Source organism: Sinocyclocheilus grahami, unplaced genomic scaffold (genome assembly GCF_001515645.1).
Source record: "Sinocyclocheilus grahami isolate Dianchi unplaced genomic scaffold, SAMN03320097.WGS_v1.1 scaffold203.1, whole genome shotgun sequence".
Lineage (NCBI taxonomy): Eukaryota > Metazoa > Chordata > Actinopteri > Cypriniformes > Cyprinidae > Sinocyclocheilus > Sinocyclocheilus grahami.
In genome coordinates this window covers 338,499-355,125 of record NW_015505382.1, presented here as the reverse complement: position 1 = coordinate 355,125, position 16,627 = coordinate 338,499, and the positions used below count along the sequence as shown (strand labels likewise).

The following is a 16,627-nucleotide window of genomic DNA, read 5'->3' as shown; positions in this document are numbered from 1 at the left end:
CCCTTTAGCATCTTTCTAGAAAGACCAATACAGTTCCTTAAATAGGATTAAAATCACAAAAAGCTGTACAATTAATACATGGGGCCCCTTCCTTAATATTATAATACAAAGTAATGTTCTGTTCTTAGGCTGGGCTTGGGGGTCTTTACTTATTATCTTTCTAGTGTTTTAATTTACTTTATTGATTGATTAAATCAATTGACTATTTTCCTTCATATACATTAATTAAAATATGTACTGTATTCTGCAAAATAGTGTCGGGTCTTTACTTATTATCTTTCTAGTGTTTTAATTTACTTTATTGATTGATTAAATCAATTGACTATTTTCCTTCATATACATTAATTAAAATATGTACTATTGTGTATTCTGCAAAATAGTGTCTGGTGTAAATACATTCCTTATCATCCAAAATATGTTAATTATCACACATAAATAAAGTTAAATACACTTACTGTAAAATGTTAAACACATAACTAATTCTGAAGTTTCCTATCTGTATTTCATCATCAGGTTGTGATGACCAGGAGTGAGAAAGGGAGTGCTTGAGTGGTCGCCCCTCCCACTGTCATAGTCTATAATAACTCCATAAACCACAGGTGATCATAACAGCAAAGCAGACTCTCTAATACCCCTTCACTTCGTGCTCAGACCTCTGTTGTGCAGGATGGCTGAATCTTATGTGCGACTCGTGGAACTGTTAGGCTTTGAGAAAAGATTCTTCCCCAGTCAGCACTATGTAAGTAAGCGGCTCCAAAATTGTGAAGTACAGAAAACAAGTTGTGTTTTGAAGGTTGTCAAGGATGTTTTAGTTATAAGATATAGTAAAACGGTTTCTTTTTCATTCCTTGTACTAAAGGTGTACATGTTCCTGGTTAAATGGAGTGATCAATCTGAAAAGGTGGTGTACAGGCGCTATCCAGAAATCCACACATTTCATGTAAGTCTCGTTTTCTATTCTCTACAATTGAAAGTATAGTAGAGTGTTACATTTCCCTTTCCCTACCTGATTTCATTTGATTTCATCGCTGCAAGAATTTCCTGTATTTGTATCTATGTCATATTTATATAAAATGATTTTCTGTAAGCTATAATCAGTTATTTTTTATTTTTACAGAAAACTTTGAAGGAAATGTTCCCTATTGAGGCAGGAGACATTGAGGCAAAGGACAGAATCATTCCCACATTACCAGGTAAAGGCTTTTGTGATTAAAGCACAGATCTTCAGCTCATTTGACCCATTTTCAGAAAGAACAAAACGACATATCATAAATGATTTACTAAGTTAACAGCATCTACAGACTTACGGCAAGCAATAAATGTGTCATAATAATGTGATAGTTTCATTTTTCAGACAATACAGAAATAGGTTTTGGTTCTCAATGTTCCTAAGAGAGGAGGAAACACCTGCTTAATGTCAAGCATATCAGATATATACGCTTATTTATTTAGAGGTCATGAATGTTAAAAGAGGTCTATTTGTATGTCATGCATTGACATGTCTTGTTTTTTTTAGTACGAGTTTCAGTTCTGCAAAACATTTTTTACGGGGATAAGCTGTATTTTCTTTGGACTTTCCAGCATTGTAGGCAAGATAGAGATTGTAACCATGAGGTCAAAAGAGTTTGTGCAGCATGACCATACCACAGTGTTGAATTTCTCACACTGTAACACTGATTTGTACATAATATACAATATATAATATACAAGAATTCCAAAATGTGTCATATGCAGTATACACTGAATAGCCATTTAAGTGTACTCAGTTATAGCAGGCAAAATAAATGTTGGAATCATTAAGTCAAAAGAGTTTGTGCAACACGACCATACCACAGAGTTGCCTTTATTAAAGCAGCACTATGTAACTTTTTACGTGTTCAAAATGATTCGGAATAAGAAAAAAACGCGGTTTGGAAGATGAATTCATGATGTACTCGCTCATTATATACATTTTACACATTTTGAACACAGAAAAAGTTACATAGTGCTGCTTTAAGACAATACAAGTCAAACGTTCCATCTGATGATCTGTCATGAAATCTCTCTCAGCTCCTAAATGGCTCGACAACCAGAAAACGACAGAGACGAGGCAGGTGACTCTCGCTGAATACTTTCGCTCTCTTCTCAACTTGCCTCCGAAGATCTCCCGCTGTCAGCTTGTACGTGACTTCTTCAAAATGCGGCCTGAAGATGAAACTCCACCAGCACCACATCCGTAAGTCTGTCAGGTTAAAATTAGCTGGAGCTGTGGCTTAGTGGTTATTCACATGCTCTTACAGCACATGATGTTCACTGATCGTGTCCCTACTATACATTTTAAAAGGCCATAAAATAATAAAATGTGCAACTGTGCTTTTTTACTACAGAAAATTTCTTTTTGACTTTTACCTTTCTATAGATACAAAAGAAATGAGACATTCATTATGTCCACAAACAGAGCACGGAGCAACACCACATCAGGTAAGATCAAATTCTACTTTTGATATAATTTATCTGCAAATGCCTTACACAATTTCCCGAAAGGTTTTATAGCTGTTGTTCTTTTTGCAGAGATCACAGGCCCTATCATGCTTGAGAGCTACAGAGTGATTGCAGACTACAGCAAGAGCTCAAAGTATGAGCTCTCTCTAAAGATGGGAGACATGGTGGACATTGTGGAAAAAAGCCCAAATGGTGAGCAGGATGTAAAATATGGCTGTACTAAAATATATATTTTATTTTTTATTAACAATTTGAATTCAAAATACAATGACATTTTAATAGTAAATTATATACAATAATAAAATTTGTATTATATAAAGAAATTAATACTTTTATACTTATATAATCAGCAAGAACAAGATTAATTTGATCAAAAGTGACAGTAAAAACATTTATACAAAATGTTTGCTATTTATTTTTTGCCACAAAAATATTAAGCAGAACAGTTTTCAACATTGATCATGATTAAAAAAAAGTATTTTGATTTGCCATCACAGGAATTCATTTCACTTCAAAATATAATAAAATTGTTATTTATTATTATTATTATTGTACTGTATTTTTTATCAAATAAATACAGCCTTGGTGAGCTTGGTCAAACATTTTAAGAAATCTTATACCAACCCCAATCTTGTGAACAGTAGTGTATAATATATAATACACATGTTAAATTACTTACTAATATTCACGTAGCTCTCTTCCCACATTTTCACATATTAGTAAAGGGAAAAGCAGGTCTGAATTGTGATGTGATCTGATGTTTACAGGCTGGTGGTTTTGCCAGTGTGAGTCCAGGAGAGGCTGGGTGCCAGCTTCATATTTAGAGCCTCCGGATGGAGCAGAAGAATCAGAGGAACCAGAGCCTAATTATGCAGGTTAGTGTGTTTTGCTATGTTTACTGCCACTGATATGAGACCCAAAACACTATTTTGGGAGTGATTGATTATGCTATTTGTATTGTACTGATGATATTTACCCACGACAGGAGAGCTCTACAGAACCACTAAAGGGTATAAAGCTGTTGAAGTGGATGAGTTGACTCTCGAGGCAGGAGAGATGATCGAGGTCATCCATAAACTTCTTGATGGGTGGTGGGTGGTCAGGTATGAGTCAACCTCTCTAAATTGAACTTGATGGTGTTTTGAAACAATCGAAATGCTTGCAGTCATTTGATGAGTCATAATTGAATCAGATTCCCAAATGTCTTATACAGGAAAGGAGAAGATACAGGCTTCTACCCATCTATGTTCCTGTGCAGGATGGGAGAGAGGAAAGAGGTGGATGCTGAGAAAAATGTGGTCAGTAGAGCAACACCACCACCCAGAAGGTAGAGCAATATGTCTATGAAGTGCCACACATAAGATAATAATACCTGAACACTTTGGTTGATCATCATTTACAAAATATCAGACTAAAACTTTTTTTTTTCAATTTATTTTGGCCAACAGGTCTACCATTCGCAATGCCCACAGCATCCATCCTAAGGGACGTCAGCGAATCAGTCAGGACAGCTATCGAAGACAGAGTCGACGGTTCTTACAGCAGCGAGGAAGACTAAACTCCCAATCCAGGCTTGTGACACGATCTCCACTGCAGGAGAGGAAGACAAACAGAGGTGTGCATTCTCCATAAAGAAACATAGTGCCTTATAGTGGGATATAGCAGACAGATAAAAAAATTATATATTTATGCAAATATTTTTCTTCTTTATTATATTTGTTGCTTTTATATGAACACTAATATATCTATCAATGATATAGATAGATTTTTGTGTACTGATTGCAGGTTTTACAGTAATTCTATAATTATATTTACATAATTATTTCCTCACACAGTAACTGTTCCATTCGTCTCTTTATGTGGTTCTAACATTAATGCATTGCCTGCCAAATATGTAGCTCTGCTTGACAAAGGTTTTGAAAAGATCAGTTTTACAGACCAGGATATATATATATATATTTTTTTTTGCTTAAAGTGTATTCTGTTTGTGTTTGTGTAGAGAACATCGTAAAATCAGGCTCTCCTCAAGCAGAAGATCTGGATAAAAGTATTCCAGTCATTCCTCCTCGGCCCAGTCCTCAGCTCATTCTGGAGCGCTGCACTGAGAACACATGCAAGAGAATCAGCATCCATGAGGCCAACTGAAGTGATGATGATGATGATGTGTTCAATCTTGATTTCAATCTGTGTTAAAAATGGTCACGGCATTCAGATACTTGTTTATACAAATGCTCTGTTCATTCCTGCTTAGGCCAGAACCTGTTATAAGCTATGCGTTAAGAGATTTTATACGTGTAACGTTTATGTCATATTCCAGAATGCATTTTTATGACTTGCTGTGTTTGTTGATGTTTTTGTAAACAGTTAAATAAGTAAATAAATCATAATTTGCCAATCAAATGCATGGTGATGATATGATGAGAAATTCCATTGTGCTGGGAGATGGTCAGTTGGTAATATAGTACATGATTAACATATTTATATGAATATTAATATAATTACCATATTAATTTACCACATGCCATGGTAGCCTACTACCAAAGTTCCTGTCCAAAAACCCTAGGCAGTGCCATGGATCTTCTGGTACTTTCTGGTAATGTACTTTTGCTCAACTTTTCTTTGTGTACAGGAACAAAATGAACGAAAAACAGAAGTTAACTTACTCGAATATAATTGAAAACACAGGACACGTCCGTCCTCTATCGGTCACTTCGACAATTACTTTACTAGTGTGTGTGTGTAAGAGTGGGCACAGTGGAAAGTAAAGGGAAAAACAGCAGAGAAGAGACTATTTGAACCAGATTGAATTATAGGACACAGTAAATAGCACGGTTTATGTGTCCCAACATATGAAATTCAAAGGATGATCTTGGTAAAAGACATGGCGGAAATAGGATTAACTAGACGTGGATTAAAGAACATAACGTACTGGAATGCAGTAGGAGCGGACAAGGAATTAAACATTTGATTTGTGTTTTTGACTAAAACGGGACTAAAATCAAGAATATGAAAAAACGAAACAAGATGCTGTATATGGGAAGTAACTAGCTCCAGACGATAGCGGTGCAACACCAAGGCTGCAAGCTGCCATTAAAACCAAAAGAAGAAGAAGTAGTTTGCGTGTACGTCATGCGTCACACGTCGTACGTCGACATGGCTGCCTCCACAGAAACATGTCTGAGCAGCACAAAACACAGAGTAGACGAATTTCACATTATATTACTGTGTATGTTTCATTTCAGCCGCCGAGCCAGTTCGGAGAGTCGCAGATATGCTCATGTGTCAATCATATTATGTGATAGGAAGTATTTGAAGCGGGGTGTCAAATAAATTATAGAGGATTTTTCGATCATTGAGCGCGAGTATTGAGTTCACCAAACAAAATAGAGTACAGAATGCTCTGGTATTATATAGCAATACAGTGTACTTTATATATTTCATATACATATACCATGATACCTGTGACCAAAAGTCATGTTAATATTACTTTGTAAATGTGATTACCATATTTATGTATTTATTGTTTTTACATGCTGCTCCAAGGCACTTAAGAGAATACCAGATATAGAACTACCATGATGAATGCTACATAAATAAATAAAAAAAAATAATATAAAATCATGCTTATGCCATGGTATTTCATGTTAGTGTTGGATAATCCTCTATTAATTTCACTAATATTCAGTATTGGTATAAAGTATATCAGAGTTTATGTTGGAATTTTGTGTATTATGCAGGTGACTGTCATAATGGCTTTAGTCAGCCTTCGCTCCTGTGGCCGTCGTGGTTTTCATCTGGGTCTCAGTGCGTATGTCACTCGACCAGTTGGCACCCCAAGAAAGCGGGAGCAGCAAGATGACACCCCCGTGTTCCAGTATGTGGGGCAACACAGGAAGCCCCAAGGCAAGGTGTTTGTGTGGGGCTACACTGGAGCTTTAGGGATCCCTAGCTTTGTAGTGCCGGACAGTGGCAGAAAAAAGCCCAGGAAGTACCAGCTCACACCTTACCGCCTGGATACTGAACAGAAGGTGATGTTCTACATAAACAAAAAAGTACCAAAAATGTGATAAATATTTTGAACACTGCTGTTCAAAAGTTTAGGGTTGTTAATATTTAATTGTTCATGTTAGTGTTGGATAATCCTCTATTAATTTCACTAATATTCAGTATTGGTATAAAGTATATCAGAGTTTATGTTGGAATTTTGTGTATTATGCAGGTGACTGTCATAATGGCTTTAGTCAGCCTTCGCTCCTGTGGCCGTCGTGGTTTTCATCTGGGTCTCAGTGCGTATGTCACTCGACCAGTTGGCACCCCAAGAAAGCGGGAGCAGCAAGATGACACCCCCGTGTTCCAGTATGTGGGGCAACACAGGAAGCCCCAAGGCAAGGTGTTTGTGTGGGGCTACACTGGAGCTTTAGGGATCCCTAGCTTTGTAGTGCCGGACAGTGGCAGAAAAAAGCCCAGGAAGTACCAGCTCACACCTTACCACCTGGATACTGAACAGAAGGTGATGTTCTACATAAACAAAAAAGTACCAAAAATGTGATAAATATTTTGAACACTGTTGTTCAAAAGTTTAGGGTTGTTAATATTTAATTTAATGTTTTGAAGAAGTTTTATATATCTACATTTGTTTTGTTAAAAATACAGCATTATTCTGAAATATTATTACAATTTAAAATAACAATTTTCTATTTTAATATATTTGAATGTGTAATATATTCCTGTGGTGGCAAAGCTGAATTTTCAGCAGCCATTACTCCAGTCTTTAGTGTCACATGACCCTTAAGAAATTAATCTGATATTGTTTTTTTTTTGTACTTTATCATTATAGTATTGCTTAATATGCTTGTGGAAACCGTGATGTGTTTTATAGAATTCTTTAATGAGTAGAAAGTTTAAAAGGACAGCAGTCATTTGAAATCTTTGTATCATTATCAATGTTTTTACTGCCACTCTTGAACAATATAATGAGTCCTGGCTGAATAAAAATGATTTTTTTTTGTTTTGAATGGTAGTATGTTATGTTTGTATTTTGGTAGATTTCCTCAGCAGCCTGTGGATATGGCTTCACCTTATTGGCATCTAATAGCAGAGATCTGACCAAATTGTGGGGCATGGGCCTTAAGAAAGACTCCCAGCTGGGCTTTCAACGTACTCAACACGACCGATGTAAGAAACCCCAAAATACCATTGCACTCCTGTCAGTAACTCCGATGCTCACGGTAAAACATTTCCATCAGTGGTTTGAAATAATTACCACATTAATTCCAAGGTACTTTAAAAAACACTGCAGTTTCGTGATACTTTTTTGTTGGGGAAGTAGGGTTGTTACAGTAAAACTTTTCTTCTCTGTTCTTCTCTGATGGTAGCTAATGTGAAAGTGTTCATCAGCACTTCCTACTGAACATGCCATGGGAAGATTCATGTAGTGGCCGTTGATGATCCACTCAGTTCCTCTTTAAAGGAATGAGCTGCCAACTGAATCTACTGGAACCATTACAACTATCACCAAACAACCTTTTCCTCAAGAACATTGTCTTGTGTTTGCAGATAAGAGTTACGACTATGTCCTGGAAGCGTCGCCAGTGTCTCTTCCGCTGGTGAACCCTCAGGAGACACGAGTGCTGCAGGTCTCATGTGGACGTGCTCACTCACTAGTGCTCACAGACTCTGAGGGAGGTCAGCAAACACTGCTTTGTCGTATAACCTTTCTGCGATTTATTGTCATTATAGAGCACCTTTCTGTAGCGCGAGGTCTTTTCAAAATGATTAAAGTTGCATTTATAGGCGCTCAGGTTCTATATAAAGTCAATACATTTAAAATAAAATGAAATCATTGGGCTCTCGTGTGAGGAGTCCTTCATGTCTCTCTTTCTCTCTCATTAGTTTTCAGCATGGGTAATAATGCTTATGGGCAGCGTGGGAGGAAGATTGTGGAGGATGAAGTGTACAGGTTTGTCCTTCAGCAGTATAAGTCCAGTGTTTTTCACCAAAGGACTCGATTTCACATTATGTTGTGGTGGCTAAACCAAAACAATTTCTTTCCCTGTATCCCATTAGCTTTATATTTTAACTGCGGTTTATGTCGGTTTTATTTCATCAGTTGCTTGGAGTGAAATGATTATTCAGCATGACGGGGGAATGCTCGTCATTGTCCCTTTAAAGTTTTTGTGGGTTTATGATTTGAGCAGTAACATTAGAGGCAATCCGATCAATCAAATACTAACCATTTTAGCCAAGAAGAGCATGATATGTACTCTGGTTTCATTTGCTAATAAACTTTCTGAGCATAAAGCTGAAGCTGCTTTTATTGAAATTTTATTTGAGAGTGGCAATCCTTTTCTTCTGTTCCCTGCAGTGGCAGTCATGTTGTTCACAAGATTGAGGGCTTTGACAGTCGAGACACCCAGTTATGTGATGACATTTAGTACTTTAGCATGATACAGTACATTGATGAATTCATAGCTGATAGTAAATGCAACTATATCAACATCTAAATATATTTCTTACAGACTCAATATTCTTAGTAGTTATAATAATTCCTAATCTAGTTTTGTACTCGCATTCTTTTGATGGAAATAAACAGGTATCGAATTTGAATCTCAGAAGTCCTATTGTGTCATTTCAACCCAAAATCAAAAGAAATAATTACCCTATAAAAATCTGGGGTTATATTCAAACACAATTAAGCAGTTTCAACTAGATAATAAATGTTTCTTGAGCAGCAAGTCAGCATATTCAAATGGTTTCGTGTGACACTGAAGACTGAATAGCTGCTAAAAATTCAGCTTTGCCGTCACAGAAAAAAATACAAATGTTAAATATATTATTAAATTAGAAAACAGCTATTTTATAAAGTAGTATTTCACAATTTGATGGTATTTGTGATCAAATTAATGCAGCGTTTATGTAAATAAGACTCTTCTTTCAGAAACTTTTGAATGGCAGTGTTCATTAAATTATATTTTACATAGACTATAAAAACTGATTTAAGGACCATTAAGATTTCTGTGCACTGTGACTCATACTCAAATATGAAAACATTTTAATATTATTGTAATAAAAAAATTTAATGGTATTCAAATTGTAAAGTACATTTGTCAAAAACATTTGACAGTATACTATATCGTATTTTTTTGTATTACATTTTTTTAAATGTATTAATTTATTATTCTTTAAGGAAAATGAACAGGATGACTTTTATGAGTAGGTTACATGTGTTTCCTGTCATTAGGATAATGAGAATTTGGGGTTAAATGTGTTCAATTATTTTAAATAATTACCATGAAAATAATGTCACGATTCAAAAGTCTTTTAAGGTCTTAATAAGCCTTAAAAATATTACCTTGACATTTTTCATGAGTCTCACTCCATCTGTCCTGCTCCTCTCGTCCTGTAGGTGGCTTGTGGGCAGGATCACAGTCTGTTTCTAACAGACAGAGGCTCAGTGAATGCCTGTGGGTGGGGTGCAGATGGACAAACAGGTTTGTTTCACCATCCTTCTGTCATTATCTTTCAGTCCCTCTTTTTGTTCCACTCCATTATGAAACCCACCTCTAGGCATTTTCCAAAAAATGTATCCAGACAAACTCGGTGACTCACAGCTCATACTTGTACACATCAGACCATGTAACCCTTCCCTCAGGATTAATGTATCTGGTATGTATTTTAAGGTCTGGGCTATCACAACAAGGCCTCCTGTCCAGTACCCGTTGGAGGAGATCTGGCTGGGGTCAAAGTTCAGCAGGTGGCCACATATGGAGACTGTAGTTTGGCCGTGTCCACAGATGGGCATGTTTTTGGTTGGGGAAACTCAGAGTATCTGCAGCTGGCCTCTGTCACCGAGGCCACACAGGTAAAGAGCACAACTGGCAAACAAATACCAGTGATTGTTCACTGTCATAGAAGTAACTCTTATAAAGAGTTTTATATGAAAAATAAATAGTCCAATAAGTGCAACAATGACAGGCTGAGCAGCTGATTTGTAAAGTCTGATTGTCAGATTAGCTCTCCACGGCTGCTGGCCCTGAGGGGTGTGGGTCGAGGCAGACAGGCGGCATGCGGAGTAACACAGGTGGCTGTACTGAACGGTAGGATTACACTCTTATTCAGGCAAACAACTGTTGAGTTTGCTGGAACAATTCAGTGCACTTAAAAAAAAAAAAAAAGACCTAAAATACTATGGTGCTCTCTGAAGTACAATGTAAATTGTACTTGAATATGGTAAATGGCACAATGAAATATTTTAAGTACTTCGACTAAACAAAAATTATAAATGTTGTCATTGCAACTAGTTAAAGTAATATAAGTTAAAGGGGTCATATGATGCGATTTCAATTTTTCCTTTCTCTTTGGAGTGTGACAAGCTCTTGGTGAATAAAGAAGATCTGTAAAGTTGCAAAGACTAAAGTCTCAAATCCAAAGAGATATTCTTTATAAAAGTTAAGTCAACCACGCCTACCTAAAACGGCTCGTTCTAACACCCCCACATATCTACATCACTATCTGGGAAGATTTGCATAACGCTGCCCAAATGTTCACACAAAGAAAGACGACGTAACTTTTATTCTCGCTGTAGTAGTATTGTTGCTGCCGCCATGTCATGGAGACGCTGTGTGTTTCGTTGTGAAAGTGAAACTACTTGGTTTGGCCTTCTAAAAGAGGAAGGTATCCGCTTCGTAATGCTTAGAGCTGATCCGTGCTGGTCGCTGAGGAAATGCATCAACTTTGTGCTGTGGATCGCCGGATCACCTTTCACCGTGGACGAAGCGGAGTCGTCACATGTGGTTGCCGCAAGCCCGCCGGACGCTCCTTCGTCGAATCCGCCGGCCTCCATTCACTCTAGCCCGCCGACCGTTCCTCACTCTAGCCCGCCGTGTATGACGCTGTGTGTTTCGTTGTGAAAGCGAAACTACTTTGTTTGGCCTTCCAATAGAGGACACGACTAGAAATCAGTGGTTAAGTTGCATTTACAACACTTATAAATATATACTTATTTTACCCGCTGCTTGAAAGTTTGTGAACCCTTTAGAATTTTCTATATTTCTGCATAAATATGACCCAAAACATAATCAGATTTTCACACAAGTCCTAAAAATAGACAAAGATAACCCAATCAAACAATTTTCTTTTTCATTTATTTATTGATAAAAATGATCCAGTGTTACATATCTGTGCGGTGCAAAAGTATGTGAATCTCTAGGTTTAGCAGTTAATTTGAAGGTGAAATTAAGAGTCCATCTGTTCAGAGGTGTTTTCAATCAGTGAAATGATTATCAGGTGCAAGTGTCTGCCATTTTATTTAAAGAACAGGGATCTATCAATGTTTGATCGTGTTTGTGGAAGTGAATCATGGCACGAACTTTTTTTTTCATTTATTTATTGATAAAAATGATCCAGTGTTACATATCTGTGCGGTGCAAAAGTATGTGAATCTCTAGGTTTAGCAGTTAATTTGAAGGTGAAATTAAGAGTCCATCTGTTCAGAGGTGTTTTCAATCAGTGAAATGATTATCAGGTGCAAGTGTCTGCCATTTTATTTAAAGAACAGGGATCTATCAATGTTTGATCGTGTTTGTGGAAGTGAATCATGGCACGAACTTTTTGTTGCTCATCAGGTTGGAAAAGGTTACAAAACCATCTCTAAAGAGTTTGGACTCAACAAATCCAGTCAGACAGACTGTGTACAAATGGAGGAAATTCAAGACCATTGTTACCCTCCCCAGGAGTGGTCCACCAACAAAGATTACTCCAAAAGCAAGACGTGTAATAATCCACAAGGTCGCAAAGGAACCCAGGATAACTTCTAAGCAACTAAAGGCCTTTCTCACATTGGCTAATGTTCATGAGCCCACCATCAGGAGAACACTGAACACCCATGGCTTGCATGGTAGAGTTGCAAGGAGAAAGTCACTGCTGTCCAAAAAGAACATTGCTGCCCGTCTGCAGTTTGCTAAAGATCATGTGGACAAGCCAGAGGGCTATTGGAGAAATGTTTTGTGGACCGATGAGACCAAAATAGAACTTTTTGGTTTAAATGAGCAGCGTTATGTTTGGAGAAAAGAAAACACTGCATTCCATTATGGAGAAACTTATCCCATCTATGAAACATGGTGGTGGTAGTATCATGGTTTGGGCCTGTTTTGCTGCATCTGGTCCAGGACAGCTTGCTATCATTGATTGAACAATGAATTCAGAATTAAACCTGCAAATTCTAAAGGAAAATGTCAGGACATCTGTCCATGAACTGAATCTCAAGAGAAAGTGGGTCATGCAGCAAGACAACGACCCCAAGAAAATAAGTCATTTTACCGAAGAATGGTTAAAGAAGAACAATGTTAATGTTTTGGAATGACAGAGTCAAAGTCTGGACCTTAATCCAGTTGAAATGTTGTGGAAGGAGCTAACTGTGCAAGCAGTTCAGAGTTGAAGTGGTTCTGTACTGAGAAAGGGGCTAGAATTCCCACTGTGAAGGCGTGTTCGAACAAGCTGTTTTAGGTAGGTGTGGCTGACTCTTAACTTTTATAAAGAATATCTCTTTGGATTTGAGACTTTAGTCTTTGCAACTTTACAGATCTCCTTTATGCACCAAGAGCTTGTAACACTCCAAAGAGAAAATAAAAAAATGAAATTGCATCATATGACCCCTTTAAAAGAAACATTTACCTGCAGTTATTGCTGCAAAAATGGGTCACACCAGATACTGAAAGCAAAGATTCACATACAGATATGTAACACTAGATAATTTTTCTCAAATAAATAATAAAAGAAAATATTTGTGTTGATTGGGTTCTCTGTCTACTTTCAGGACTGATCTGAGGACTTTGGCTACCAAAATCTGATGATGTTTTGGGTCATATTTATGCAGAAATATAGAAAATTCTAAAGGGTTCACAAACTTTCAAGCAGCACTGTATGAAAGAATATTTTATATGCATATTTTAGAGACAAAGTGGTTACATGGTTTGTCATTATCAATTTAAAATGCTCAATGGATTTTAATATTTGAATGCATAATTGTTGAACCAGCTATACAACTGTTGAAAATCATAAATTGTTTATTTGAATGACCTTTTCTGTGCAATGCTTGTTATGTAACAAATTAAATAACTCAATCTCTGTAGAGGAAGGAGAGGTGTTTGTTTGGGGTTTTGGAATCCTGGGAAGAGGCCCGAAACTTTCCGAGTCTGCTATCCCAGAAAGACTGCCAGCCACGTTTTTTGGGAGGTCAGAGTCCAACCCTACAGTGAAGGTCTCATCCATCCGCTGTGGACTCAATCACTTTGCAGCCATCACAGGTGATCTACAGTAAAAATGTTATTACTTTGCATGTACATTCACTCAAGATTAAATGTTGTTGTATTGACTATGATTATGAGATTCTCCTGAAGTGATTTTAAATGTGCTCTCATGCAGGATACTGTTAATGTTCTTTCTCCTGAAAACACAAATGCTTGCATAACCATGGTGGTATTAAATCCAGTCAGTTTCCTGGCTAACATCCATGTAAATAGAAGGCCGAGTTATTTGCTACATGAATATTGTTTTCAGATCGAGGTGAGCTGTTTGTTTGGGGTAAGAATATGAGAGGATGTCTTGGCATTGGAAAACATGACCAGTATTTTCCATGGAGGGTAAGAAACCAAAAACTTTGCATTCTTTCTTTTAACATGAAAAAGTGTAGATTGCAGAGCTTGGGCTGCCAATTGATTTTTTGACAAATAATTACATAAAACGGTGTTTAATTATTCTAATGAATCACAGCTAATCACAAAGATCAAAATTTGCTTAGAAAAGCTCCCAACAAACAATTTCAACTCGTTGCATTAGGCGAAAACATTGAATAGACAAAAAAATGTATACTTTGTTAATTGGAATAAATTAACATGTTAAATTAACAGAACTATATGCAGTAGACATTAGTTGTTCATCTGTTTTCTTTATGCTAATGCTCGTCATGTTTTAGGTGACAGTGCCAGGCCACGTGACGGACGTTGCCCGTGGTGTTGACCACATGGTGGCGCTGGTCAGATCAATCATATGAGACTGTCAAGGCAAATTCATACTATTATTTCAGGCACTTCAGCGAACACCATCAGAATGCCACGTTTAATTATTTCTGCAGAACCTTTGGACTTGTTACAGGCCCTCACTAAAGAGTCTTCATGTCACACTGCATCAAGCCAAGGCTGTGCTTAAGGTAACAAGGAAATGCGACACCTCCTCTGCGGTTGGCAGTGTTGACCTCAAAAATAGACATGAGTCTAACTGCTAAATAACTCAAGACCTCTTAATGAGTCTTATGTTGGCTACTTTTGAAAGTTTGCTCTAAATGATACATTGTCATCACCTGAGGTGGACACCGTGTGTTCAAAGAGACATTATCTGTGCTGTTTCAATATCTGCTTTTCTTGTTAAAAATCACACTGGATTGTCAATAGGCTAAAAATTGTATCTGAAAACTGTACAGCTACATGAAAAGTATATTTAAATTAAAATACATCTGGCTTTACTGTGCTGTAGCAGAGGTTTTTGGCAAAGCACTACCCATCTTTTTAAAACGGTTACAATTTTTGTGTAATGAATTATCTTTCTATGCATTTGTGATTACTGAATAAGAAACAACAAATAACCTGTATGTGACCCTGGACCACAAAACCAGTCTTAAGTTGCACGGGTATATTTGTAGCAATAGCCAACAATACATTGTCAAAATTATCGATTTTTATTTTTATGCCAAAAATCATTAGGATATTAAGTAAAGATCATGTTCCATGAAGATATTTGGTAAATTTCCTACTGTAAATATCAAAACTTCATTTTTGATTAGTAATATGCATTGCTAAGAACTTCATTTGGAGAGGTTTAAAGGTGATTTTCTTAATATTTAGATTTTTTGTACCCCAAGGTTCCAGATTTCCAAATATTGTCCTCTCCTAACAAACCATACATCAATGGAACGCATATATAATCAGCTTTCAGATGATATATAAATTTCATTAAAAAAAAAGGACCCTTATGACAAGTCCAGGGTCATATAGAATATATGGATCACATATATTATACAATTATTAAACTTTGATTCATACCTTTGCTAAATAATTGTCTCGAAAGAACAATGACTGTGGCTTGCCAGTTTTGTTAATTGAGCAATTACTAGAGGATTAAATATTTTAGAGCATAACTGATTAAAAAAAAATATATATAATATATTCTAAAGGATGGTTGTTTTCCAGACTTGAAAACATCATTTATATTATATATAAATTCATTGCTTTCAGGTGGCTGCAAAAATGTATAAATATAAAGGTGAAGCAACTTATAACGGATCATTTTAAAAGTATGTTTTTGGAGGCCTTAAATGAAGACATGCAAAAACAGACTTGGTCTAAGCCACTTCAGGGACAGAAAATATAATATTATATTGAAACTCTTGTATCCTTCAGAATCAAGTATATGCTATATTTGTACCAAACTGTATTGATAGATCACATAAGATTATAGTACCAATTATAAAGCAGTATACATTCTGAGGGAAAAGGGAATAGTTGAAAGTCACCCTCTTTAATGTGCAAATATAAAGGGACAGTTTCTAACCTACACAAAGTAGGTCAAAGAAGAAAACAAAAAAAAAAGAGGTAAAAAAAAAAAGTAATCAAGTCACGAACTTTTCTGGTGTCTAAGCTGGTTTAATCAATTTCTCCAAATCAATCATTTGTATGGGTAGTTAGAAGTAGCTTCAGCAAATATCATCCCACAGAAATCATTTGTAAATCACAGATGAGACTAAATCTCTTCATATACTTGTCTAGATAACAAATCTTCAATTGGCACATGGTCTAGCAGTCGCATGGTGTAAACCCCCACTGTACGCTTAAGAAAACATGGTTCAAACAGTGAGAAAAAAAAAGAAAAAAAGAGTAACAATTGAAAATCAAATCTAAGCTGTAAAAATATATTGTTTCATGTATTTAATTGTCAGAGAACAAACAGGTCACCCCTTCTTAACACTGATAAATATATGGTTTCTACAAATTTCTGCTTAGGAGCTGATAGAAGAAAAGCTTGTGGAAAAAAGACACCCATACCATACTTTTGTAAAGAGCAACAAGTGACCCCTTCAAAGGGGAAGATACTCATC

At 36.5% G+C, this 16,627-nt stretch overlaps 2 protein-coding genes across 2 annotated transcripts; both read left to right on the top strand.

Moving 5' to 3' along the window:
- Positions 1-627: 627 nt before the first annotated feature.
- On the top strand, positions 628-4,868 carry LOC107595520 (neutrophil cytosolic factor 1-like). Its single transcript, XM_016285944.1, has 11 exons — positions 628-739; positions 860-940; positions 1,118-1,193; positions 2,050-2,215; positions 2,399-2,460; positions 2,551-2,673; positions 3,249-3,356; positions 3,467-3,584; positions 3,695-3,808; positions 3,930-4,096; positions 4,481-4,868. The coding sequence occupies exons 1-11, from the start codon at positions 668-670 to the stop codon at positions 4,624-4,626; spliced, it is 1,233 nt and encodes a 410-aa protein (XP_016141430.1). The 5' UTR covers positions 628-667; the 3' UTR covers positions 4,627-4,868.
- Positions 4,869-5,633: 765 nt separating this feature from the next.
- On the top strand, positions 5,634-14,988 carry LOC107595519 (Williams-Beuren syndrome chromosomal region 16 protein-like). Its single transcript, XM_016285943.1, has 12 exons — positions 5,634-5,707; positions 6,219-6,509; positions 7,527-7,656; positions 8,038-8,166; positions 8,374-8,440; positions 8,846-8,895; positions 9,885-9,971; positions 10,161-10,342; positions 10,490-10,577; positions 13,611-13,784; positions 14,038-14,120; positions 14,453-14,988. Exons 2-12 carry the CDS (start codon positions 6,231-6,233, stop codon positions 14,528-14,530), a joined length of 1,347 nt encoding a protein of 448 aa, XP_016141429.1. The 5' UTR covers positions 5,634-5,707; positions 6,219-6,230; the 3' UTR covers positions 14,531-14,988.
- The last annotated feature ends 1,639 nt before the right edge of the window (positions 14,989-16,627 follow it).

What these genes read in the sequence shown, in the direction of transcription:
- LOC107595519 (XM_016285943.1), top strand. Translation starts at nt 6,231, where the DNA reads ATGGCTTTAGTCAGCCTTCGCTCCTGTGGCCGTCGTGGTTTTCATCTG. An exon ending in ACGTACTCAACACGACCGAT is followed by an intron (nt 7,657 to 8,037) that starts GTAAGAAACCCC and finishes TTGTGTTTGCAG; the next exon opens with ATAAGAGTTACGACTATGTC. An exon ending in TCACTTTGCAGCCATCACAG is followed by an intron (nt 13,785 to 14,037) that starts GTGATCTACAGT and finishes TATTGTTTTCAG; the next exon opens with ATCGAGGTGAGCTGTTTGTT.
- LOC107595520 (XM_016285944.1), top strand. Translation starts at nt 668, where the DNA reads ATGGCTGAATCTTATGTGCGACTCGTGGAACTGTTAGGCTTTGAGAAA. An exon ending in ACTCCACCAGCACCACATCC is followed by an intron (nt 2,216 to 2,398) that starts GTAAGTCTGTCA and finishes ACCTTTCTATAG; the next exon opens with ATACAAAAGAAATGAGACAT. An exon ending in TGTGGAAAAAAGCCCAAATG is followed by an intron (nt 2,674 to 3,248) that starts GTGAGCAGGATG and finishes TGATGTTTACAG; the next exon opens with GCTGGTGGTTTTGCCAGTGT.